This window comes from Acomys minous (genome assembly GCF_964271855.1).
Source record: "Acomys minous genome assembly, chromosome: 17".
Taxonomy (NCBI): domain Eukaryota; kingdom Metazoa; phylum Chordata; class Mammalia; order Rodentia; family Muridae; genus Acomys; species Acomys minous.
In genome coordinates this window covers 36,652,622-36,680,056 of record NC_140500.1, presented here as the reverse complement: position 1 = coordinate 36,680,056, position 27,435 = coordinate 36,652,622, and the positions used below count along the sequence as shown (strand labels likewise).

Genomic DNA, 27,435 nt, shown 5'->3' with positions numbered 1-27,435 from the left:
GCACTTTGCAGCCTGGAGCAGACACTACTTGGTGGTGCGTTGAAACCCACTTCGTCCCATATGCTGGGGTTGAAGTCTGGGAGCACGCCTCGCCTGGACGCATGTATCTTAGCGTGAGCAGCTCTCCGAAGCCCTCATTTTTCTGGTTTGAGGTTTATTTACTTAAGCATTTACAGATTCCAGGAGAAAAGGGGCTGCTAGAAGTGGGGTCAGGACCGAGGTCGCGGTTTGTATTTCTTTCCTGCTTTGGGATCGCAACATCAGCAAGTCACAACACGGTTCCTTTATTTGTTCACTGTAGAGGGTTACGTTTCTTTTACCTCCCACCATGCGACGAAAGACAGACGCAGTTCGGAATAAGAAAAGGGCTCTCCCAGGATTAGCCGCGTACCCAAGAGCAGGGACCCCCTCCCCGCCCATTCCAGACTTAGTTTTTTCATGCAGACACTAGCATGTATTAATAAAGAACTAGAACAGATTTAATAAAGACAAACTCGCTTCTTTAATCCTTGACCGCAAACACTGGCGTTTTTGTGCCTCGGATTTCTGAAATTCTTGGCTCCAGGACACAGGGCGCACAGGGGTGGGTAAACAGCTTGTAAAAACTTCCCAAAGCAATAATCTGAGCTCTTCCCCTCTCTCTGGCCCCTAGTGACACCTGGATTTTAGGGAAGGAAAGATACGACAGTAAAAAGAGAAAGATTCACAGGAGTAGGAGATGTCCTCTGGGTCCCAGTTTCCAAACCTGGCAAGCCGGGTGTTCAGAAAACAGTGTAGCCACCAAGACTTCCCGCTGGGCACCCCTCCCCCGTCTCCGCGCGCGACTAATTAGAATCCAGCCCCGGAGTCCAGGGGATTCTGGGACTTGTAGTCCCTCTCTGCAGCCCCAGGCGCCGGCAGGACCCGGGACTCGGACTACATTGCCCAGGGAGCTTCCCGGCCTATATAAGCGGCTGGGCGCCGCTTCAAAGTGCAGTAACCATGTGGATGTTCTGCTGAAGCGTTTCCTCAAGCCTGCCGGGGTGGGAGGAGAGGAGGAGGTGGTGGTGGTGGTGGAGGAGGAGGCAGGGGGTGGAGAGAGAGAAAGCGCACGCCGAGAGGAGGTGTGGGTGTTCCGCTCCCATCCTAACGGAACGAGCTCCCTCTTCGCGGACATGAGGTTGCCCAGCGGCTGCTAACCCCTCTCCTGGTCCTGATCCCTCAAACCGGCGTGGCTCCCCGCTCACCAAGGTAGCTTGCTGGGGCCGGGCAGAGGGCTTGGGGAGTTGGCCCTGGCTCCCCGTACGCAGAAGTTTTTGCTCTGATCTCTGGGAGTTCTTGGTGGCTTTGCATGCACTTGTCTTGTATTTTGGGGCAGTTTGGGAGGAGGTCTGATTTTTTTTTTCAGGTTTAAGCAACCCCAAATGTTCTCGACTCTGGTGACCTGCTTCAAACCCCATTCCCCTCACTGAAATGGCATTTCCCTAAGTTGGAAACGGTTGGAGTGGCTGCAGGAAATAGTCCCCCCCCCCCCCGGGGGTTAGTTGAGGGGGTGTCATACGAGTTTGCTCAAGGAAATAATCTTTCTAAAAATGTAGCTAGTCCTGTTGTGCTGCACGGCTGGTAGAATAATGCATGCGTGGGGGCCCCCGTGGGGAGGGTTTTAAAAAAAAAAAAGGAAGAAAACTGGGGGAAGAGGGGAGCGGTGAGGGAAGAAGTGTGGACCGAGCTCGTGCCCAATGAAGATGCGAGTTTCACACACTTGGCGTCCACGCGGGGGAAACAAGTGCTTTGGGATCGCAACACTTCCCTTAGTCCCACCTCCGGCATGTTTGAAGTTTTTGTGTGCTTGATCTTTCTGGTCAGCCAGGGACGGGAAATAAGCATGCTGGGTTTGCTGTTATCGGGGGGGGGGGGGGGTAAGAGAGCCCCTTCGACTTGGCTGCTAAATTTGGAGGTCGGGCAGTGGGATCTGCAGGAAGTGGAGGCTTAAATAGTCGAAACTTGGATTCGGGAACATTGCTGATAGACCTTCGCGAGGTCCCCTACTTAGTCTTCTTTTCTTTGTAAATATTTAGGAGCTGACTACAAGGGAGCAGGATTCGCATCCTTGGCTGGGCGTGCTTTGGCTACAGAGTGCCTGACCTGGGTCAGGTGAGTGTGGAAGTCAAGGGCTGTCTGTAGTCAAGAATGAAGTTTTTGTCCTAAGCATTTTGTAATCCCTCTTGTAGCAGCCATAGAGGTAGAGCAGAGCAGAGCAGAGAAATTGTGGTTGAATTTGGTCATGGTCTTTGGTGAGTAAAGATGCAGTGACAGCCCAGAATTGAAGCAACCTGGGTGTTTAATGGGGACTAGGGGTTGGCAAACAACAACAAAACGCAGTAAAACGGACTCTATACAGTGGGTGGTCCCTTACTAGCTAGAGAGGCACACTCATTATTTAAATTCTAAAGGATGTAGAACTTTTCATCCGCCAAGATCCTTAACCAAGAGTGAAATACCCTTCCCTTTCACAAACTGTCACTTTGTTCTTTTCTCATGTGGCCATGCACGCAATCAGAGTGGGCTGGATGGCAAGAAAGGAAAGTGACAAACTGAAAGAATGAGAGGGAAGTGAGAGCTCAGCGAATACCACGGTAGCTTCCAGGGTTTGCCTGGAGCCACCCGAATGTGCAGGAAGCCAGAGTGCTTCTCTTGTTTTGGTACCTGTTCTTGGATGAGGAGCTGAGGGCAGCGCCTCTCTGTCAATATAGTGGCTCCTATATTTTATATCCCCTAAAATTGTCACACCCCATTTCTAGGAAATAAAGCCTGTATAGGTGCACAGACTCCCCTATAGTTGCAGCTTTGTCCGTTAAGTTTTTTTTTTTTCTTTTTCCTGAAATGTTTGGGAATTGAGTAAACAACAGGTTAATGGGGGGTGGGGGAGCTGTGGGCAGCTGGTTCTTGGTAACTTCTTTAATGTCCCAAATATTTAGCTGTTCCCTGGGCTACAATCTTTGGGCTTTTCTACTTAGGGAATAAAAGCCAGATACTTCGCTATGGTAGTACAATGCTTTTGCTTCCTGTTGATAAGATCCTCAGGGGTACTGGTGGAGCGGGAAGCGTTTGGAGGGTAAGGCTAGTTCTTGTGTGGACCAATGTCTGTGTTGGTGAAAGACTGAGGCCAGCCATCTTCGCAGTTCTGTTACAGACAAGGTTAACTGGTCCGCGGACTCTTCTCTATCCTTTGCCTAAAACTAATGAGACTGTTCCGTTAGGTTGAAGTAAGCCAGGTGCTGAGCTGTCTATCACAAAAGACCTTAGCTATGGGAAGAGAAACTTGGCAGCCCAGGGCAGTATGCGTACCACTTGTTTTTAAGTCTGTGGGGTGCTGGGGAGAGAGATACTAGTAAAATAGTAAACCCACTACTCTTACTGCGTTAACTCTTCTTTGTGTCCCGCCCATGATGCACAAGCTCTACTTACTTTGATATGTGAAGGGAATGATGGAGCCACCAGTAGGGATAAAAAGGATGTAGATATTTGCAGGAGGATTTACTGTTGGGCTGGATTCATTTTTGGAACGCTTTATGCTGAAAGCTTGAGTCAGGACAGTTAAGAAGGAAAACAGAAGGAAACCCAGTGGCTCTGTGCAGGACTAGGCCTTTCTCATCATTGAAGTAGATTGAGGTCATTCATATCCAGGCACCTGAGCAGGTCGAAAGAGCCAGGTGGGCCTCTACCTGGAGAATTGTAGAGCTTAAACTGCGCGACCTGGGGAATGCTGGCAGCTTGTCCTGTGGCGTCTGATTTGCCTGGTAGCTAGTTGTACGCAGTGTTTTTCTTCTTCATTTCTTTCCCTTAAAAAAAAAAAATTCTTTCTTCTTCATTTCTACTGGTTGTGTGGATGTGTACTTGTTGTGCATGTGTGCGTCGAAAGTACAATCTGTTCTTTGACTAAATCAAATCGGAAGAGAAAATGATCAAGATTTCCTTCCAACCAAGCAGGGAAAGCTCTTTATGATCCAAGCGAATCAGTCTGGCTTCTTGATGGAGGCCCATGAAAGTCACTGGCCACTGTCACCCATTCAAACAAGGTGGCTCCTTGAGGAACGTGAGGTTCAGTGGTTGCTTAAAGAGAAATGGGTTTAATGCCATAAGAAAGATCTGTTGACTTTGCCCTCAGAGTGTTTTCAGCTGCAAACCACTAGAGTATGAAGGTGGGGGTGGGGGTGGGACACTCTGGAACTAACTCAGTGGTGTGCAAGAAACTGAAGAGAAAAAAAAATCACGTGGCTTTTTAGCTAATAATGATCTCATGGAATTTCTGTCTGACTGTTTTTTTTTTCTTTTTAAATACAGACAGCTCTTTAAAAAACAAACCAAATGAAACAACAGATACCAAATATGAACAACAGGAAAAAAATCCACCAAAATAAAAACAGGCCTTTTAAAGTTAGGTTTCTAGGTCAAGCTGTCCTTGGCTACTTCTAATTAAGGAATCTACACAAGGACAGTGCCCTGTCTTGTCTGCTATTGGTTTGATGTTTGAAAACAAAATGCATCGCACTTGCAGATCTCTGATAACTAGAATTGCATGCAGTTGTGTTAGCTTTTTTTTTTTTTCTACTGAAGTTTGATGAATGCGATTAGACTTGAGGTCAAAGGTATGAATGACATTACTTTTATGACTCCTCCTGCTTGTCATATTCTGAGACAGTTGCTAATGAGGAGTGAGCTGAGCAAACTCCTGAAGCCATCACCTCTTAAGCCATGAGAATCCCTAGGCTGGTCATAGCTGAAGGCAGTTGGTGTGACACATGTACCTAACAGACTTTCACCCCTATTAAAGTTGTTATCATTTCATTATTTTGTGCTGCTTATTCAGCAGTTTTCTTGAGTATCTGCTGTGTGCCAACTGTGTTCTCGGTGCTTGTGGGGTAAAGAAATGAGCAATCAGGTTGCTTCCTCAGGGCAATCAATGTAAACAAACAAGTATTATAGTATGGCAGGTGCTAAGTGTTGTGGAGAAAAAGCAAGCAAGGAGAAGATGAACAGAGAACAAGAAGTGTGGGCAAGATGTGGAAAGCTTGAAGCCCAGTGTGTCGGTGGGAATGCAGTAGGGAGCTCTTCGATAGAACAGTATGGTAGCTCCTGCAAATATAAAACAGAATTATTATATGATTTGACATTATCATCTGTAGGTATCTAAAGAATTTAGAGCAAGAATGTAAGCAGTTGTTTTATGTTGACAGTGCCTCATTAACATTAGCCAAAAAGCCAAAACGAAACTCCAAAGTATCAATTAATATATGAATGAAAACCAGAGTGCTCTTTATGTGCTCAGTGAACTATTATTCAGCCCAAAAAAGGAAGAAACTGTTTGCAAATTATTAAAACCATGACAACATTATGCTAGCTCAAAGAAGCCAGCCATCGGCAGACACATATTGTATGATTTTCACAGGATGAAGTCCCATATGAGTAATCAGGTTTATAGGGCCAGAATGTTAGACAGGTGATGTCCCAGGGGCTAAAGGAAGGGGAGGCTGGATTAATGGACACCCACTTTCTGTTTGTAAAAACTAAACCGTTCTGCAGATTGATAATGCTGGTAAATTTTATGCATGTATCATCCAAATAAAAAAATAAAAAAGCTTGAGGGGGTGTTAAGGGTGTATTGGGAGTGGAGTTAAGGCAGGGTTCTTTACAATTGTGACACTTGAACAGAGCTCTGAAGAAAGTGAGCCATATAGTCATGTTGATGTGCCAGGGGTTCAGAGTAGAGTGGAGACAGCAAAGGTCCTGTGGTGGAAGCAGATGGGGTGTGTTGAGGGCAGGGCTAGGAGGCTGGATTGGGTGCAGGTTGGGAGCAAGGGTAAAGCTTGAGGTGGGAGGGTAGTCAAGGTCCAGTGGCTAAGGCCAGATTTTGCAGATCAGCAGTTCTGAGGATTTCTGAACCCTGACAGGGTCCTCAATGTGGTTTTTTCAGCATTGCTGAATCCACTGTGCTTTCTAAAGAGACCGGCTGGGCTGGCAAGACCACATACCAGATGGAAACTTGATACACAGGGCATGAGGGAGACCTAGATTCCCAGACTGGTTTGCCATGTGACACTTCCTGGCATTGAAGTTCACTGAAGTAGGGAAGGAGTCTCTTTTGCTGAAGAGTTGAACCTGCCTTTGCTTTGCTCAACAAAGCCTAAGAACCATCTGGTGGTCCTGAGGTTCCTCCAGTCTTCTGCCCTGTCACCACCCTGCTGCCCATCAGATGTCCTGCAGGGGAATGGCTTGTTGATGAGCGCGGTGTTTTCATCATCGTTGGGTATGAGAAGTTCCACATTAGTGAATCTCCTTGAAAATTGGCAAGAGACACCTTCACAGAGGCAGATCTAAAATCCCTAGCTGTATCATTACAAAGATGACATGTTCATTGACAAATGCTAGGAAGCAACGGTTGTGCCACACAGCAAAGCAATAAATCTGTCTCCGCCATCCCAGACTCAGATCCCAGGCTTTTCACCATGTGTAGAAATTAGATGTGTATTAAAGTCTCATTGTCACAGCCCCTCCCGCTTGCCATGTTTTCTTTTGTGCGCAGTTGAGTCTCTTTCCTTGCTAGTAAGAAGAAACCTGTGTTTTTCTTTTTTCAAAGGTCTGTCCCTCTGATGAGATTTTGTTTCATTAAAAAATATTTGTTCTAATTGTATGTGTGTGGATGTTTTGCCTACACTTATTTAAGTGTACCGCACGTATGCCTGATGCCCTCAGATCCCAGAACAGGCTCTGGTTACCCTGAACTGGAGTTCCAGATGGTTGTCTGCCACCATGTAGGTGGTGGCAACAAAACTCCAGCCCCCTGGAAAAGGTACAGTCTGCAGCACTGGGTGCTCTCGCTGCAGGTGCTGGGGAGGGAGTGCCTTCAGTACACTGAAGAGGTGACAGTTAACGCAGCAACCTACAGCATACCATGTTTTGTCAGTTAGATACAGAGGCTCATTCCAAGTCAAGATTCTTTTTTTTTTTTTTTCCCTCTTTTTGCCAAGTCTTTCATTCTCTGCAGGGCCACAGCACTATCCATTTCTGTTTCTCTGTGTAGCCTTGGCTGTCCTGGACTCACTCAGTAAACCAGGCTGGCCTCAAAATCACCATTGATCCTCCTGCCTCTGCCTCCCGAGTGCTGGGATTAAAGGCGTGTGCCACCATGCCTGGGTTTGCATATGCTATTCTTTAAATGTGCCATTGTAAACTCACACATTTAAGCAAACTTTGTATGCTTTTCTTCATGTATTTACTTTTCCCCCTCCCGTTGTTCTTGTTTTGAGACAGAGGTTCAATGCATAGCCCGCATGGTGGGCCTCAACTTGGCGATCCTCCTACCTCAGCCCCTTGAGTGCTGGGATTATAGTTGTGTGCCACTGTCCCCAGCCTTGTAGTTCTCGATGTCAGGGAGAGAGTTCATGTTGGTTCCAGAAACTTCTGACAAAACCTTGAAAGTTCCCATAGTTTTCTTCTTTTCTGTATGATCAGATGTTTGTTCCAGGCTTATCTTTTGTGTTTCTTGCCCCAGACTAGGACTGACTCTTTTCATCAGGGAGCCCTTGTTCTTTTGAGAAGGAAATGACATTGAGAGACCTTTGCTTAGGACCACCTGAGTATTCTTGCCCTCAGCTTGTAGGTGATAAAACAGAAATAAAAATGATGAGAGTGCAACACCTACACCTGAATCAATCTACCTTCCTTCCTTCCTTTCTTTCTTCCTTCCTTTTTTTTTTTTTTAAAGGCAGGGTCTCACTATGTAGCTCTGGCTGTCCTGGAACTCACTATATAGACCAGACTGGCCTTTAACTCATAGAGATCCTCTTACCTCTGCCTCCCAAGTACTGGGATTAAAGGCATGCACCACTACACCTGGCTTACCTAAATGTTTCTTAATGACAACATCTCCACAATCTATTTGATATGTCCTATCTCAAAGGATTCGGAAAATAATCTGAACTTAAAGAAAAAAAAAAAAAAGGTCTGTCTTTTACTGTATTCCTGGATAAACAAAAATGCTATTCATACCCCTTAGTGGCACCTTCCTTGGAGGTGGGGAAGTAAAAATTGTGGACCTTGTTCAACTTTTACAGTGAAGTAGGACACATACAAGGCATCTACGTGTTTTACAGTGATGCAGATGGAGGTACCGTAGGTCCTAAGGTTAACCACTTAAGCTCATTTGAATTATATGCACCATATATGCATAGCCTGAAGATAATCATAGACAGTACTTCAGTGGTTTTGTGCTTGGAAATAGTTATATGGTGTGGACTTTTCTTTGTGGTGTCATATCAGTATTCAAGAAGTTATGGAAGTTTGAGCATTTTGAATGTCGTGTTATCCTGGCTGAACCTGTACTGGGCTGTGGGAATAGCTTAGAAGTAGAGTATGTTTGTGCTCATTGTGTGTGAAGCACCCCAGCACCAAAGCAGCATCGACAGAAATAACCCATGTGCTGACTGCAATAATTACTCCTCCCTCCACAGACAGAACACACACGAGAACACATGTGTTGATAGGTTTAGTATTTCTCTTGCTGTTGGGTTCAGTCAGAAGGTTGAGATACACTGTTGACAGTTTTCTATCCATGTGGTTAATGGACCAGCATTTGGCGTCACCTGGGAACTTGTTAGTAATTGTACTCCCAGGTCCTACCTAGATCTATGGAACCTGCTGGCATTTAGTAAGGCCCTCAGGTGATGTGTACCCACAGATGGTGGAGAAAGTGTGTTCTAGAGGATGCTTGCCCAGTCCTGTTAGCAATGACCCTTTCAGGGTTCCTGTGATCTCATGACTAATTGTCACCTGTTGAAGCTTTCCTTCGTACACGCCCCTGGCAGCTTTCTCCCTTTCAGGTAAATGGAAAGACAGGCTAACTCACCAGGCAGAATTCTGACAAAAACTGAGAGCTGTGTTTACAGTTGAAGATGCTTTTATGGCTGTGGACCTAGAGGTGGAAAGAGACAAGTTACTTGTGAGCACAGGGCTCATGTAGTCACATAGAGAAACAAGTGCAGCCACGTATTAAACCTGTCGTCCTTAGACACTTGGAAGAATTGGCATTTTAGGAAGTCTGAGGACTTCTTTTGTTGTAGAACTTCTGCACTGCTGGGATCATCCAAAAAACCTGAGTAAAGGAAATAGCCCCATCCTTCCTCCAAGTGTCCTGGTTCATTTGCACTGAGGAGGCATTTTGTCTGGGGAGTGATCTATGTTTTGTAAAGGCAGCTTAAAAGCATTCCATATCTATTTCTGAATAGAAAAAGACTTAGTGACATTCATTTATTTGTCTTGGTGTGTGTGTGTGTGTGTGTGTGTGTGTGTGTGTGTGTGTGAGAGAGAGAGAGAGAGAGAGAGAGAGAGAGAGAGAGAGAGAGAGAGAGAGAGAGAGAGAGAGATGTCTGCTCGCTGTGTACTTTACCACCCACTCCATATTCTTAAGTCCTATTAGGATCTTGCCCAAATTCTTCCTCTTCTGAGCAGCTTTTTCTTTTCATCGAGACCTCCGTCATTTGAAACTGTCTGCCTCTTGATCTCTATTTTCTTCCTGAGTTTTTTGGTTGCTTAACCCTCAAGAGTACCTAGCACATAGGAAGAGCTCACAACATATTTGTTGAATGAAACAATCCAAACACATTTTGTCTTTGACGGTTGCAGGTTATTTCTCAGAAGAAATTCATGTTTGGTACCTCTCTGTCCATTAAGTCTTTTTCTGAATTGTCCTATTGCTTTGGAAAACCCTTTTGGTGTGCAGAGAAATGTGTAGAACATATAGAAGTGTATTAAGCCACACTTGGCAGGACTTGGGGCTGTTGTCACACTGCTCTCTAGAGGACACACAGCCTGGGGAGTTCCTAATGCTACTACGAGAGTGGAAGTGAGACAGAGTAGTGAAACAAACTTGTGTCACACTGGCTGCACCCTGCTGTACCACAGGATGGAGGCTCCTGAGCCACCCTCCTGCTTACTGCTTCTTGGATATCAACAAAATATGGAACATCTGTATGTGTGTTTCCTCTCAGTGGACTAGATATAAAAATACCTGCTGTGCGTGGGGTGGGGCTGGGAGGTATCTCAGGCAGCGGTAAGTCAGGAAGACCTGAATTCAGGCCCCAGAGCCACATAAAAAGCCAGGTGTGGTGGTGCGTGCTTGTGATCCCAGTGCTGGGAGTGGGCAACAGACCCCTGGAACTCACTGGCCAGTCAGCTTGACTTAGCCCGGGAACCCCAGAGCAAAGTGAAATGGTTTTCTCAAAAACAAAAAACAAGGGCTGGAAAGATGGCTTAGAGGTTAAGAGCACTGACTGCTCTGTCCTGAGTTCAATTCCCAGCAACCACATGGTGGCTCACAACCATCTATAATGTGATCTGATGCTCTTTGCTGGTATGTAGGTGCACATACAGGCAGAGCACTGTATACATAATAATAAATAAATAAAACGTCATATTCTAAAAAACAAAACCAACCAACCAAACCAAAACCCAACAAGCTGGAGGCTCCTGAGGAGCAACACTTAAGGTTGACCTCTGGCCTCTGCACACGTATGCACACACCCATCCTTCTTCCCCATGTAAAACACCTGCTTTGGATCATTGCCACCAAGTTGTATAAGCAGACTGAAAAAGAAGATGAGACTTAAAAAATACAAAAATAAAAACTTAGCCATTAGGCCCGGATAGGTCTCAGCCAGAGGGGTTGTTTGGCCTCTGATGTCAGGAGACATTTTTTGCTTGTCACACCTGTGGTTATCAAGGTGGGGTGCTGCTGAGCTATACACTTGTTTCATTGTGCTGTGGTGCTGAGGAATAGTCTCTGTCAGGTGGAACTTCTCCAAAAGTCAGTCATGCCAGGACCAAGGAACCCTGTGGGCTGAGGTTTCCAGATCCAGGAAACTCATCTCTCTGAGGAGACTGACTTAACCTGATTTGCTGGTTGAGGATAGGCAGGCAGAGGACTTTCTTTTGAGGCTGGGGCCAACTTTAAATTTGAAATTGTTTACACCACATTTGTTTATTTACTTCATGTCTGCATGTGTGCGTACATGCCACGGCACATGTGTGGAGGTCAGAGGACACTGTGGAGCAATCAGTTCTCTTTCCCTGGGGATCTAACTTAAACTGTCGTCTGTGGCAGAGGCAGAAAGCGCCTTTACTTGCTAAACCATCTTGCTGGCTCAATTGAACTTCTTACCAAAATAAACACCCTTTCTCTTCTCTCACAAGTGCTGGGGCTGGTATTTGAAGCCCTGTGGTCTGGCATTGGCTCTTTATTGGCTGTATGACCTTCATGAAATCACTAGACAGTTGAGTTGACTGGTTGGGTTTTTTACCATATAAAATGAGGCTTGTTGGCTTGATTCTTTTCCCTATAAGTTCTCCAGCACTTTAACTGGCCAGTTTTGAGCTTGTGACATTTTCTCTTACCGCAGTCTTGAGGGGACAGAAGAATGGATACCAGCACTGCGTCTTTCTTGATGAGTAGCTCTTTGTAGAAGGTGTACCTGTTTCCATGGTAGACTACTTCACAGATGTGTGTGCAACACCTGAGGAACGGCTCTCTGGGGCTGGAATCCAGAGATTTGTGCCTGCCAAGCAAACTCTATACCACTGAAGTGCAGCCTCAGCCCTCAGTGGCATCATGTAAACTAGACAGTTACTCTGAGCTTCAGATTTAGAGTGAGTGTTTCTGAGATCGTCTTAGAGGGCCTTGGAACTTCTCAGACAGCCACTTCCTTTGGGACGGGCTGAAAATGAAAGCATTTGAGTCCGATTTCCTATGACCCAAACAGTGGTTTTTATAGCAGAATAAATTGCATGGTGACAGGAATGTGGTATTGCCAAGGATGGTTTCTAATGGGGACAAGGCAGGGGCCTCTGTGTGAGTGTGTGGTGAGGCTGGGATGGCGTTGTGTCCAACTCACAACTGTTCTGAGGCTCATCTTACTTTCACAGTACAAATTGCATCCAGCATCTTTGCCCATAGGAAGTTCAGAAATTCACCACGAGAGAGCCCAGAAACAGAAACAGACTGTTGTAAAGAAAGCTTTTCCTGTCTTGGGAGAGTCAACAAAAAATGTGTCGGGCTTTCCCTACCCCACCTCCCCCCAGGTTTATAACCGTCTTACCATATATGTACCCGGGTGAGGACATGGTGAGGAGACTTCTGCTCCTCTGGACAGCGTTTCCTTGGTCTCTGGCCAGGAGATTGATCACATGCCAGCCATCCTTCATTCTTGGGGCATTCTTTTCTCTTCCCTCTGAAAGGCTTGCTTGACTCTGCCCATTATTAATCCCCCCCCCCACCTGGAGGCTAAAATTGACTTGGTGTCCTTTTGTATTGGGTCTTGGACCTCTGTTCTGAGAGACCTGCTTGTGTTCCAGATGCTTTTAAAAATTTCTTTATGCAGAAGCTTCTCTTTTCCTACCTAACTTTAGACAAATTTGATGTTATTATTTTTTAAATGAGGCAACATAAAATCAGTGTTAGAAGGCTTTGGCAAGAACTTGTTTCGTGTGTGTGTGTGTGTGTGTGTGTGTGTGTGTGTGTCTGTGTGTGTGTCTGTGTGTGTCTGTGTGTATGCGTGTGCACATGCACGCATGAGTGCGAGTGTGGTGTATAAAAGCTATCCACCCTCCCCCTCCTCTGTACACGGCACCTTTGCTTTCATTAGGAACAGCATGGAGACTGTTCTGTTGGAGTTGGTACTGTCATGATCTTATATGTGCAACTTGCAATGTGTCCCTTTCCTAAACTCATCATTTGAAGTTGCTTGGAAGGGCTTATCCTCATCAACTTATTCTAAGAAGCCTGTAGGCAAACAGCAGATTAGAAAGCACAGAACCAACAGAGGCCAGGAGTGTCTCCCTTGTTCTCTTTGCTATGTGCTAAGCACACATGCTATGTTTTTTTTCTTGTTTTTCTTTTCTTTTCTTTTTCATTTAATCCACAGCATTTATATACAGTATCTCACCTTACAGAAGAGGATGCTGTGGCCCAGAGAACTAAGTAACTCCATCAAGGTTACTAAGTAGAGGCAAGAGCAGGGCTGGACTATGGACAGTGGAAGAGCATAGGCACATAAAACATCAACAAAGAAAGGAAGGCACGTGTTTTACTCTGGTTTGTGCCCCAAGGGCCTTTCTCCATTATAGCTGCGTACTTTATGGCCTGCTTTCCTGCCTTAGGGCCTTTGTGTGAGCACTTTCTCTTTCCAGAGGTCTGTTCTGCCTCACTCCCACCCCTTTCCCTACAATTGCTTCTGTCTTTACTTTCAGATCTCAGCCTAAGTGTCTCATCCCTTTTTTTCTGACTAGTCAAAATTAAGCTGCTGCCCAATTCTATCATCCAGTTGTAATTCCTAGTCTATTTTGGGAGGTGCAGTTGTGGGTGTAACCCAGGGTCTTGTGAATACCAGGCAGGTGCTCTCCCACTGATCTACACCCCTAGGCTCATTCTAACTCTACATGTACTTTTATAGTGACCAGATTCACCCTGTTTTGATCCTATTTGTTTACTGTCTGTCTGAACTTGAATGTGTGTGTTAGGACAGGGTCCCAACTGTGTTGAATGGGAGTATGTTTTGTTGAATGTTAGAACAGGGTCCTTCTAAGTTTGACCATCTTTTTGTGTCTTTGTGGGTTGAGTCACAGCCAATGTGTGGCCAATGCCAATCAAAGAGAAGTTCAACTCAGTTTTGTTTTAAAATTTGTAGGTCCCAGGAGTTCTTTTTGATTTTGTTTTTTTCAAGGCTGTTTTCCCTGTGTTGCCCTGGCTTTCCTAGACTCATGTTGTAGACTAGGCTGGCCTGGTTCTCACAGAGATCTGCCTGCCTCTCCCTCCCAGAGTGCTGGGATTACAGCGCATGTGTTCCCATTCTGCTCCGCCCGCCCCTGCTCCCCCACCCCCACCCCCTGCGCCTGGATCCCAGGGGTTGTTTACATGCTTAAAATCTGTCGAAAAACTCCAAACACTTCCACTGGTATACAATATAGTTGCCTATATTTATCATATTACAAACATTTTTAAAAGTTCCATGTGAGCATAGTAAGATTTTTTTTTTCAAATGATAAAATGATAGTGCCCTCTAGAACAACACAAAGCAAAATTTAACAAGATGACTAGGTGTGATGGAGCACCCCAGAAGCAGACAGGCAGATCTCTGTTAACTTTGAGACCAGTGTGGTCTACATAGAGTGTTTGAGTCTAGCTAGGTATGTGTACTGAGGTGTTCTCTCTCCCTCTCTCCATTGTCTGTCTGTCTGTCTAGAGAAAGAGATACATATATATTTATATGATATATTTTTGTAGATACATGTATATTTAGAGAGAGAGAGATATATATAACATACATATTTAAAATAGGGCATGGTACTGTGGAGTAGTTTTGTAGATCATTTTAAAGTCTAGTTGAGTGGAAATTCACATTGCACACATCTGCATTGGCCTCCAGTCTGTTGTGATGTCAGGTCTTACAGCTTCTGAGTAACTCTAATGTACACATGAGAAACTGGGCAAAGAGGCAGAGCTTCTGAAAGAAGGAAGAGCTGAAGGCTTTAAAAGCAGTATGCAACCCAACATCCCTAAGGCTGGAGGCCATATCATTTCTTCCTTTTCAGGAAGAAGTGCAGGACCATGCATTTCAGCAGTCTTAGCAAAACAAAACTGCTCTGAGAACTTGGAAGGGGGTAGTGCTTGTCTTCCTTCAGTTTCTAGGGAGCAATACAGCAAACAGCCTAGAAGCTCTGCAGTGGGAGGGGTCACTTGGGGACTGAGAATAGCAGCTTGGAAAAAAAAAAACCCTCATGAGCTGCTGCTCCCCAGTCTCTGCTGGGCTCTTCTTGCAGCTTTTGGCTACATAGTGTTCTACTGTGGAGATTAGATTATCTTGGTTGGAAGTGTAGCTCACAGGTAGGTTGCTTGCCTAACATGCATAGGTCACAGAGTTCTGTCCCCAGCACTGGGGACAGGGAGTCCAGTGGCTAGTATATTGAGACTTGAGGTTTTATGGCTGTCTGACTCGGCTGCAATTATAGTGGATGCTGTTGATAGTACACTGGCCTGCCGAGCTGTTTGAGAAGGTAAATAGTTACAGTTCAGACTTCTGGGGGAGTATTTTGTGTGTTCCTCAGCTGAAGCAGGCAGGGTTGTAACTGTGAAGATAATTGGGCATCAAAGCATCAGTGAGGGGTTTGGTCACCGGGAAATGAACGGTGTGCAGGAGAGGCTTCTGAAGGTCTCATTTAAGGTCAGATTGTTAGTGGACTTCGTGCCCTCCCCAGTTACTGAAAAGCAATTGTTTAGCTCCGAGAGCCAGGTGCCTTCACCTTAGCATAGAAAATGCTTGCTATTCTTGGCACAAATGTGCAAATGTGTGGTTTTTATCTTATTTTGAAAGTAGGCCTTGCTCTGTAGCCTATGCAGACTTAGAATACATTGTATAGCTAAGGCTGGCCTGGCGGCTCACGCTGAAGCCCAGGCTTGAACCTGTGGTGTTGAAGACCACAGACTGATGCTAAGTTGGCTTCTGCCCTCCTTGAGCATCTTGTCCACTTGTAAGGATTCTGTGACAGATGACAGCTGTGGAATTCTGGTGACTTCTCTGTTAATGAAAAGTGTTCTAATTTGGACTCAGTTTGAGGAGTTTTTAACTTTTAAATTCTGCATTGTGTGTGTAGGCGAAAGTTTAAAAAATTTTTAAAGGAAAAGGAATATAAGTGCTATTATTTAAGAGTGTGTAGGAGATATAATTGATAGGAAAGTGATAATAAATGAGTTTTTGTTTTTGTTTTTGTTTTTTGTTTTTTCCACAATCAGAGCCTTTAGAAAATGAAATGTAAAAACCGATCTGGAGCTGCTTAAAATTAAATGAACATAGTTCTTCTTCGGTGAGCCTGTGCTTCAGCCTGTTTTTACAGCAAAATAGGAGAGGTTTTAAATAATTAAATTATCAGCCCTTTGAAGAAATCTCTGCCATGCCCCCCTTCCCAGCAGGGCCTCTGGTTTGATGAGGGAAGAAGAGGGAGGGAGGGAGTGCAGTTGTGGGTTGGCTCTCTGGGTGGTGTGAATTCGGGTACCTGGGACATGCTGTACCAACAACAGGCGCCCCATGGGCTTGCAGAGGATTTAAATATCTCTGGGCCTGTGTTTTTTTTCCAACATTTTTCTTAGCAGTATTAACCAAGTAAGAAATGTATTTCAAGTAGAGGAATCACAAGGTAAGGGCAGAGGTGAATGAAAACATTGAACTCAGTGTTTCTGTTTCTATTTTGTTCAGAGATACAAGAAGGAACACGTAGAACCAGGTATTAGGTTTGAGCCTTCTTTGTGGATTGTTTGGTTTCTGCCCCATAATATTACTGAAAGTTGCAAAGAACTAACCTTGCCCTCCTACCTTGTTTGACACACATGGGGTTTGTGGTTCAGAGAAGGTAGGTGTGTTGCTTCAGGACACACAGTGCACACATAGGTAGTTTGAGCCTGTGCTTCTAAGCACATTCTCCTGTCAGCATTCTTAAGCCATTTTGACGTGTGTAGTGGAGGTCAGCAGGGACGAGCTTAGAGCAGCTGTCTCGGAACAAAAAGAAGGCTGTTCTTTGATTTCCCATTGAAATCTAAAATGGGCCGCTAGGTGTAAGTTCTATATATCACTGACCCAAGAGTTTATAAACTTAGCTTTAATTAGCTTTAGAAAAAAAGCCATCCCCAAATAGTATCAGGAGGTAACTTTGGCCACAGATACGACGGCACCATGGTGACATGGAATCCCAGTGTGGCTGTTCCTCATGTCCCAAGGTGCTGGGCTGTAGTGGTCCTTCCCTCATGAGTTTGCAGTGCAGAGAAAACAAGTCAGAGCACAGACAAGTGGTAGGAAGACAGTGATGGGAGGTCAGGAGGGCGATGGAGTGTGGCTGCTTATAACTCAGGTTTGGGATCAGATGGTGATCCTTAGTAGTGGTAGTGGGGCAGCAGAGGTGTGGCAGTTAGGCACGTAAGTAGTGTGGGGGAGAGAAAGGAGTGCTAAAGGCCGTAAGGACTCTGGGGAGCCTGGGAAATTTGTTCACTGTGGTTGTCATGTTGAAGGTGGGTGGAAGGGAGGGCTGGCAGGGCAGGAATAGATTTGGGGTATTTTTTTTTTCTGAGACAGGGTTTTTTGGATATTCTTTAAAACATTTTTTTGAGGTAGGGTCTCTGGTAGGCTGTCTTCCAAGGCCTGTACCTAAGCTGTTCTCCTTTTTCAGCCTCATGAGCAGCTGAGACCATAGGCATGTGCGCTGTACCTGTCTCTAATTTTGGAACATTGAAAGAAATGATCTGGTTGCTTCCTCCTCTTTCTCCTCCTCCTCCTCCTCCTCTTCTTTTCGTTTTCTGAGAAGGGTTTCTATGTGTGTAGCCTTGGCTGTCCTGGACTCACTTTGTAGACCAGGCTGGCCTTGAACTTATAGAGATCTGCCTGCCTCTGCCTCCCTGAGTGCTGGGATTATAGATGTGCGCCACTGTACCTGGCTGGTTGATGTCTCTAGAAGATTATGCTGTCTATGTTCAGAATAGATTAAGGGGAAACCCATGGCTTTAGAAAGAAAGTAGACTTCCAGGTGAATTGATCTCACACCCAACATGTACCTCAAGATAGCTAGGAATTTGGCCCAACATGATATTGTAAATTTACTTAAAATGTGGGACTTCTTTTTTTTTCAGTTTTGTTCTTGATGTAACTCAATTTCACAGTTTTGGAGTGTGAATTTTAGAGATGCCAACCATGAATTTAAATGCTAGAAGGCTAGACCCTTTCAAGAGTCTAGTTAAGAAATGAAACTTAGGGCTGGAGGGACGGCTCTGTGGTTAGAGCACTTGCTGCTTTTTCAGAGGACCCAGTTTCAGTTCCTGCACCCATATGGCAGCTCATGACTTCCAGTAACTTAGGCCTAGAGGATTCATTGTCCTTTTCTGGCCTCTGAGGGTACTATGTGCATGTAGTGCACATATGGACTAGCAGTCCCACATGCATACATATAAATAAAACAATAAAAAAAGGGATATTTGGGACTGGGGAGCTACCTCAGTGGTTAGCGTGCTTGTTGTGCAAAGGTCCATACCGCAGTTCAGATTCCTGGGGACCACATGGCTGCCTGCTTGTAATGCCAGCCTTGAAGATAGAGACAGGAGAGCCCTCGAGCACAGCCAGTCAAACTAGATGTGTTGGGGAACTCCGAGTCCGAATGAAAGACGTTAGCCCTGAAGATGATCCCTGACATGAATCTCAGCCCCACTGTGGATCGGCACACATATGCATATGTGCTCCTTCACATGTGCCCCCACATAAGCAAACATATGTCCACACCTGCAAACACCACAGGCGTAGACACAAAGGCAAATTAGGAAAAAAATGAGAGTGGCTGACACTCTGGTGAAAATTAGATGGGGTTAAAAGAAATGGAGGGTTCGGTGATGTTGACGTTTAAAATCCTGGAGACTCAGAGTTGAAGTCAACCTCTTCAGTCTTTTATTTGACATACATTTTCTGAGCACCTACTGTATGCAAAGGCAGTGGTGTTGGAGACGCAGTTGTGTACAAAGCAGATCTCTAGAACTGCCCATCCCTCAAAGGTGTCAGACAAGCACCACACAAATAGACATGAGCTTGTAATAGAGAAGAGGCTGAGAAGGAGCAGTCTCACTGGCAGAATTCTCACTGGCAAGTTAAAGAAGCATTTGCCCTCATCCCATGATGGCCTGGCAGGAGTAATACTTGAATTGAGATGGGAAAGGCTTGCTTTCACTAGAGCTGAAGGAGTGGGCTAGGCAGGCAACTACGAATGCCTTATAGCTAATGAAGATGCTGTGGGCAGCCAGGAGCAGAACCGTAGAAGCTGTTGCCAGTAGTACAGTTATATAAAGGACCCTCCAGAGCACAAGAAAAAGTATCTGAGGCAGAAAACAATGTGGACAGTGAGTGCCATCCCCCCTGGCATCTGTTCTCAGCAGATCTCTGTGTCCATTCCTTTGTACTTCTTGCTCCTTCATTGGGCTGCTGTGGCCCCAGTGTACAGAAGCACCTCTCAGCGCAGCCACCTGCACTCCCACAGCTCTGGCCCAGCTACTCTGGAAGAATCCTGTTCTGACAGGTGCCTCGGCTAGCAGTCACTTGGGGCGGGTGATGGATGGTGGCACTTTACAGGTCATCGAGATGGCAACAGTGCTTTATGCAAGGGGCTTTGTTGATGCTTATCAAAGTTATGTACCTCTATCAAAGTTATGTACCTGAACCTCACGATGACCTATGTCTATCCGGGGACAGCAAGGCTTAGGGAAGTTGTGAATCCCTCCACTGAGTAAATGGCAGAACCTGGGTTCAGTGCAGGTGCTCTGAGCCCGGAGCCTTCCGCCTTTCTTCCAGTGAGGTGAGTTCTTGAGACCATACTGTGTCAAGGTGGCAGGGGAGCAGCAAATGTTTGTGAGAGAGAAGCTACGCAACAGTCACAGACTTAGAGGCCATTGAGGCTTCGGAGGATAAGTGAGAAGGAGAAGTTTGGGGAGATGGCTGCCTCCCTGTGGGGACAGCGGGCTGTGTGTCTAAGCAGGAGCTGAGACCTTCCAGAGGGGGCATTTTGCTGGACTGCAGCAATGAACAAGAGATGGCATGACATGCTTAGCCAACAGTTCATGTCATTGTATTCTGCAGTTCTGTGTCTTCAGAAAGGCCTGCAGGCTTTGTGGTAGGGAGCCCAGAGTCACTCTGTATTGTTCAGCTTTTTCCCAATAGAGGGATTAGGGAAGAGAATTATCTTCCCCCAAAGTAAAATACATCATCATGGGTCCTACAGGAGTCATTTGTTGCAATGCCTAGCTGGATTTTTAGACACGAGTTTTTTTTTTTTTCCTTTATGGAGGTTGAAACTTTAGATTCTTTCAGAATTCTTCTTTATTTCTTAACTGCAGAATAATAAAAACAGCTAGCAGTGAACACTGAAAGCATGTCAGCGGCTGTCTCAGTCACTTTGCCTGTGTGATCTCATCCCTTCCCTACTACATGTCTCTGAAGTGGATCCCCAGTGCACAGATATACGTACAGAGGTCTGCGCAGGCTCCGAAGCCGGGGTGGGCTTACAGCAACAGCTTCCGGGTAGAGAGCCAGGATGGAGTCTTAGGCTGACTATTGAGCGTGTCGTAGAGCTGTAGGCATGGAGCCCTGGGTGTCCATGTAGTATTGGAAGTTGCACAGTTACGACACAGTTCCATGGCAGGCTGGTACCTGCTCTGTTTTTCTCATACTGGCTGGGTCACTGGGAGCCCTGAGTGTAGGCTCCCTGGTAGAAGCTTAACAGGCACAGATGGTCCACAATCAGATAAAGAAGTGGCCTCCCACCCAGCTTCTAAACAACAGGAAGTCTTCTCGAAGACTGTTGCCAGGCCCACTTCCCACCTCTTCCCTGCAGCCCCAAATGCCTGTTATTTTGATTCTGCTGGCCTGGGTTTTCCCTTTCAGGGCACAATTGATCATTGTGTCAGGGTCTCTCCTCTCAGATCTCCATTACCCCTGCGCCATTAAAGGCAGACCAGGGGAGACCCGGAGGTTTCCGGCCAGATCTGGAAACTAGTTGCCTGCTCAAATCTTGCCTGCAGAGAGAATCACTGCCTGATTACCCTGGTGAAGAATCTGCCCCAAGGATCTTTAAGGTTTTTTTTTTTGTTGTTGTTGTTGTTGTTTTTTACATTGAGACCTCTGGCAGACTGCCCAGTTGAGGATCATTAACGGTGGTGGGTGGACTGGCCTCTGTTTTGGGGGGGAAATGTAAACCATGGCAAAAGGTTACTTGCTCAATTATCTTGTCTACTTAATAAGCATATGGGTAAGAAAGAACACGCTTAACCTTTCTTCTGACTTAACAAAAGCGTTATATGGCTAAGGAAGAAAAATGAGGAATTCGGCTGTAGGGGGAGGGGGATGAATTAGAATTGTCCATAAATGGAAAAAATGTGGAGGGAAGGGAGGCTGTGGTAGAGATATACTGTATAAGAATAAATAAAAAAATGAGAAAAATAAATTTACAAACAAGCAAACAGTTCATCATTGTCAGCCAGAGATTAAGGACAGTCAACATCTCACCCATGCCATGGGATTACTGTTGATGAAGAGGCCCATTCAGAATTCAGTAGTCCCATATAACTCTGTGCCTCCTGCTTTGTTAATTAACTATGACGAACTTGTGAACCTTTCTGTCCCTCGGTTTCCCAACAACAAAGTAGGGCAGCGGCGGTGGTGCCTGCCACATGTGCTGCCACGTATCACGAGGATTCTGAGAGAGCAGTTGCTAAGTTCTCAGCACAGTGGTAGGTGCGCTAGTCCTCAACAGGTGTCAGCCTTCATCTTAGCAGCTAGGCTGAAGCAGCCTAGGGCCATCCTCCTCAGAAAGTGGCCCATCTCCTGTGGCCTCAGAAGCTGAGCAGGGTGGGCTCTGGCTAGAACCTAGATGGGACAAACAGGACTAAGGTCGACTCTTAGTGTCTGGTGCAGTCCAGGGACCTATTGTGACTGTTGGGTTGCAGGCCTTGCTGGTTATGTCATGTGAGAACACAGGCTTTTATTCTCTGCTGCCAGTAAGATACACAGAAGGTGATGCAGATTTGAAGGACAGCATCATGTTGCTGTTTTGGGGGTCAGTCTTCATTGGAGTCTCAAGCCTGGGAGGAGAGCTTCAGTCAGCCTGGTTAAGCCCTGGTCGTCATGGCTAAGCGGGTTCCTGCCCTCTGGCACCCAGCAGCAGGTCCTTTGGGAGACCAGTATGGACAGGCGCAAATTTGGTCTGACTAGAAATCAAACAGAAATTGTTTTCTAATAATTAGTCCTACAGATGGGATATAGCTGCATAACAGAGGACTCGTAAGCATATCAGAACCCTGGCTTCGGTACCTTAGTGCAGAGGAAGCAAAGCGATTTGTCCTTTAAAATATATCACAGTTTTGGGTGGAGGGTGTGTCTCAGAGATAAAGCAGTTGCCCAGCATACATACAGTGCCCTAGCAGTAAGCCAGGTGTGGTGTGCATTCTTTAATCTCAGCACCTGAGAGTCTGAGTCAATAGGCTCTTGAGTTCAAGGCCAACCTGGGCTACATCATACATATGATGCTATCTCAAAACCCTTTCTTTCTTCTAAAGAAAGAAAATATCAGTCCTAGAAATACACTAACTTTCTGGCCCTTTATGATAAAGCTTTTAAATAGAAGGTCATAAAATGACTTTTGGGGGCGGGCATTCAATTGATGTCTCTTTTGTGCATATTGTTCAAAACATTGGTTTGGCTCTAGCTAGCGTGTCCTTAGGAAGGAACGGCAACGTGACTGACAGGGTTCTAGAGAGCAGTGTCCTTCCACCAGATCTGGCGGGGAGAGTTGCTTTGTCTGAGAGCTATGTTCTTGGTTGCTGACTCGTCTTTGCCCTTCTTCACGTGTCCGGGTAGTTGGAGCAGTGGGCAGCTTTCCCTGTAGCTTCTCAGAGACAGGGGAGGCGCTTCTCTCAACTTGCTTGCCCCATCTGGCATTCCTGCTGAGGGAGGAGAAGGCTTCCAGAAGTTTGCAGAGGAAAACCTGGCAAGCCAGAGAACAGTTAAAAGGGAGAGAGGACTTTTTACCCCTCCGCATCATTACAGCTCTTGAGGTCTTGTGGAGTAAATGATTTATTTGAGTTAGTAGTGGGGAAAAGGTGTTTAGAGGAGTCTGGACTCAGAGGAAAACCCCAACATTTCACGCATCTACACACCAGGTGCTGAGGAAACACTAGGAAACTGTGCAGTCCACAACAGCCCCGCCGCTTCCCACATTGCTGAGTCTGTTTGCTAAATGTCAGTTTAATGGCTTGTAGTTGGCTCCCTTTCCTCCACGCTCATGGCCCTGGTGAAAGCTGTTAGGAATCACTTCAATATTTTTGTTGATGTTTGTGTGTGTTTAATAGTTTCTGGGCTTTGTAGAGATTTCCTGGAATGGAGGAGTATTTTTTTTTTTAAACTACTTCTAACTAGTCCTGTATCCCAGCCAGAGAATCTTACTATTAATTAGTGCCTGCACTGGGAAGGGTCTGGGCCTGGGCAAGAGTCTTGCTCCATCCAGGAATGTTTCCTGGTGAAGAAGGATAGACATGCAGCAGCAGCAGCAGCAGCAGCAGCAGCAGCAGCAGCAGCAGCAGTAGCAGCAGCGTTTGCATTCTGCTGTTGGCCTTTGGAAAGGCCTGGAAGGCACTGTGACACTTGTCCCCGGGTTTCCTTTGATTGATGTCATTTTGTTGCTTTGATTCCTCAACCCAGGCCCCTTGGCTTTGCCAGACCTAAGTTTTTTACCAGGTGTTTCCTTCTGACTTACCACACCCCTTAGGCACTCTGAATATGTTAATGTGTCGTAAGTCAGACTTTCCAGCTCCTTACTCAAAGCAGAGACCTTGGCTGCGTTCCCTGCTGTCTGGGTAGTCAGTGTTTCTGAGGGTCCTCAAAGCATTGAACTTGACTTCGAGTGTGGCTTTGTTAGAATCAAATGATAATATGATTGGAATATCCAGAAATTTAATATGCAGGGCAGAATGTAGTTGCATATGTCCTCGTTTGCTTTGTGGAATCGCTTGCCTGTCAAACGACTATTTAAATTGGAATTTTAAGTAATACACTGGAGGAAATTGAGCTAAGCCAAATCTTAATGACATTTTTTTTCTCTTCTGCTAACAATATTGCATGTTTTACCTTGTCTAGGATTTTCAACAAAGACATGTCTGACAAAATGTCTAGTTTCCTACATATTGGAGACATTTGTTCTCTGTACGCGGAAGGATCTACGAATGGATTTATCAGCACCTTGGGGTAAGAGCATGGAAGTCCTTATGTAGTGTGCTTTGTTTAAGATGTCATGACATCTGCTTAAAAACTGATTTTTGTAAGATAAGAATGTTATCACGTTAAGTGGCTTTCCCAAGGGCTGCTTGAAATCACAATTAGCAAATCCCGTGTTAGTGTTAGTCACTTAACCTTTTACCCAGAAACATTTCTGTCAGTTTCGAAAGAATAAAACCTTGTTAGTTAGGGCTCCATTCATTTTGAATCTGTTATAATCTACTCTTCTTCTGTAAGAGGGAAAGTGCGTAAGAATAGGGAAGAAACTTAAAGAGTAATATACATAGCTCCAAAGAAGTGCTTTTTGTCTTCGTAGAAAAGCTTTTTGACTTGTCTTTTCACACAGCGGCTTGTGTGGAATGTGAGCAAGGACCATTACTGCTCCCTTGCTTATCTCTCTTCTTTGAAGCAGACGTTTCCTACTAAATAACTCAGTGCCTTTAAAAGTTTCCAATTGCACCAAGTCCCATAAATCATTTGTTTTTCTTCATTTGTGCTTCCTTCAATCAATCGCCACTCAACTTTGAAGGATATAAATATATTCCGTCGTGTGCCTCTCTAGTTATTTTCTCCTTTTCCCCCCTCCTACTCCTGTTGTCTAAGGAAGTGTAAAGGGTAGTAGCCCCTAAAGGCAGATGGAGGCAGGATGGGAATCAAGATGGCTTATTCCAGAATAGAGAGGAATGGCCTATCATCTTTGCGTAGGAAGGAGTAACTAGGCCTGGGTGGCATTGTTGATTTTGGCAAGCTCTAGTCTCAAATAGATGGGGGCAGAATGCAGGCCAGCAGATTTTCCAAAAACCCCCTTCTCACAGCGGCCAGAACGTCCATTGTAATTGTAGCTGTTACTGGAAGCATGCTTATTTGCTGGTATTTGTGCTGAGGTAAGTATTGTTAGGCGCTCATTCAGGTTACTCCACCCCCCACGAGGAACTTATTTCAGATAACAGGATTATGCTTCCCTTAGACCTGGCTTCTCATTCTACAGAGTTTCTTTTCAGAAGTCTCCCACGGCTGCTCCCGGTGCTCAGTCTCTGCAGAGTAGACCTTACCCGGAACAGTTTATCTGCTGTGGCTTTGGGCAAGTGGCTTCCTGCTACTTCAACTTCCCTGATGATGGCCATCTTGGCTCTCCTTCCTCTTTTGATCCCTGTGGTTAAATTTTTCACCCTCTTCTTATTTTTCAGCATTGACTACAGTACCATACAGCAGTGGTAAGCACTTTCTGCACCCATGGGTGTTCACTGGGTGCCAGGTGCTATTCTAAGTCCTGGGCCACTATTATCCCCCTAACTCTCAAGCACCCTGTTTCATGGTGAGGACTGCCATCATCACTGTGTGTAGAAATGACACTCACGTGCTTCAGGCAGCCACAGTCACCTGCCTGAGTTCCATAGCTCAGAAGATGTGGGTCTCCAAGGACAGAGATCCTAATCCATAACCTCTGTAGGACAGCTTTTTCTCGCTCCCTGTCTGCTCACAGCCTGTCTGGGTGACTGTCAGACCTCCGCTCCATCATAGCCCTGTTTTTCCTCTGGGGCCTCTGACTTTATAGCGAACCCTGGCTCAGTTGCTGAGCCCCACACTGAGCCTCTAAAATCTTAGCCTCTTTTCATGTCTTCCCTTCCACTAGGACATCATTATTTTATTATTATTTTGAGCCTCATCTGGCTTTGAATTGCAGCCCTCCTGCATCAGTTTTCTGAGTGCTGTGACGATCTCAGGGATGCATATGCTTTGCTTTAATACTTTTCTCAAGCATCGTGTGGTGACTCCCTCATGAAGTTGGGATGTATGTTTTTTTAAACTTTGGATGCTAGTTCTTCCTTCAGATATTTACCCGAATAAATACCCTTGAGATATTTGAGAATAGCTTGCATAAAAATTGATTTGGAAAGTTAAATTTGACCCCCTCCTTCCCCTCCTTGGAATGTGTCATAGACACAGTGAGTGACTGTCTTCAGTCTTCATGGGACTTGGTGTCTGCCCCCCAGCCCCATTCTGTTCACATAGACTGTTGGTACCTTTCAGTGGCTGTCTGACTCACTGAACTTTAGAATTCCAGCAGGACCTCGGAGAGCCAGTGTGCGTGTGTATCTACACTAACCTATCGTGTGCTGCTAAATCACCTTTGGAGCTTGTCAAGAACAAAGGTTCTGAGATCACTTCCTGGAGATTCAGCATGCCTGGGCAGGAGGGCTGGGGTTGTGGCAGGGCCCTGGAATTGGTACATTTAGAAGTAGTAAGTATCTAAGCATCCCCTGATTTGAGAGTCCTTGAAAGCAATTCTTTGGGTTTACAGATGAAATACCAGGACACAGGGAAAGTGAAATGGCATGATATCACACCATTAGCTGGTGTCTTAGTGTTATCTACAATCCATAGCCAGTGAGCCCCATCCTCCTATCACTTCCTCTTACTGGAACTTGACCATTAGTCTGGCTTTGCATGTCCTGTGGGGACCAAATCCAGTGTCTGATACATAGTAAGTACTCTTCCACTGAACTATGTCATCAGCCTTTGCATTGGATTCTGAGCCCATCCCTTTAAGTATTGGGTTGCTTTTGGTGGCATTGGGTAGAGACTTTATATGTCCACATTATATTCTTGATTTTTGTAGAATAACTTCAGGCCACTGAGCCCATTGTACACTGTGGCTCCTGTAGATGCAGTGAGGTCTTGTGTTTGAGGGAAAAAGTGGTATACTCATTACACTTTGACAGATACTGAGCTTCATTCGGCCTTGAGCATCTTATAAGCCACAAAGTAGGGAGCCTGTTCCCCTGCTTCCACTGAGCTTGGTTGGGTGAGTGGAGGAGGAGATGCAGGATGTTTCTGAGCAGGAAAGGCTTCTGTGTGACATAGTTTAGTTTAGGGAACAACACTCTGAATCTAGGCCTCGATAAAGGGCAGACTTGAGGAGGCAAAGGGCAGTTTTGTAGGAAAGAGCGGGAAAAGTAAAAGTTGGTATCTAATGGCTTCTTGCCTTTGGAGTAAGAGGCAACATGGGTGAGAGAGAGAGAGAGGTTGCAAAAATCCTAGCATGGCACCTGGGACCAAGTGCCATGGTCAGGTGGGAAATAAGCTGGCTCTCTCAGTTTTAGGAACTTGGATAAGTCATATAATTTCATAGTATCTTAGACCCAAAAGTTCAATAATATGATTCAATTTAATGATTCTCCTAAAAAGAATTATACAAGTTAAATGAATTTTGAATGAAGTCAGAGCTTGAGTTATCTGCCATTATGTAATCTGGGACTGTTACTTATTTGTAACTTCATTGAGCTTTTGAAGCTCCCAGCCCTTCCTGCTTCTGTATTGTCAATGGGTTCCTCCCACCTGAAGATGCTCCACTTCTCACCTTCCTACCTCTGTTTCAGCTCTTTCAACACTTCTCATCTATCTTCCTCTGACCAAGGCTTCAGAAGGCCCCTGGCGCAGAAGCCACTCTACTGTTCTCCTTCCTTCCTTCTTAGGTTTTATCTTACTCTTATTAGTTTGCTTTTATGGCTTCTCCCCTTAAGCCTTGGGCTCCTTTAGGGCTGAGGCTGGACTCACTTTAGCC

General features: G+C 45.5%; 1 protein-coding gene across 15 annotated transcripts in view; it reads left to right on the top strand.

Moving 5' to 3' along the window:
- The first annotated feature begins 1,038 nt into the window (after nt 1-1,038).
- Nucleotides 1,039-27,435, top strand: part of ITPR1 (inositol 1,4,5-trisphosphate receptor type 1) — a 357,780-nt gene continuing 331,383 nt past the window's right edge. For 8 of the 15 annotated variants that reach the window (XM_084765480.1, XM_084765471.1, XM_084765479.1 and 5 more), the window contains exons 1-3: nt 1,039-1,230; nt 2,058-2,133; nt 23,733-23,840. In XM_084765480.1, the coding sequence (XP_084621606.1) occupies nt 23,749-23,840 (92 nt within the window). In that variant the 5' untranslated portion in view covers nt 1,039-1,230; nt 2,058-2,133; nt 23,733-23,748. Of the gene's footprint in view, nt 1,231-2,057; nt 2,134-23,732; nt 23,841-24,809; nt 25,085-27,435 lie in introns of those variants that run through there. The other 7 variants (XM_084765476.1, XM_084765475.1, XM_084765474.1 and 4 more) reach the window with 2 other exon arrangements.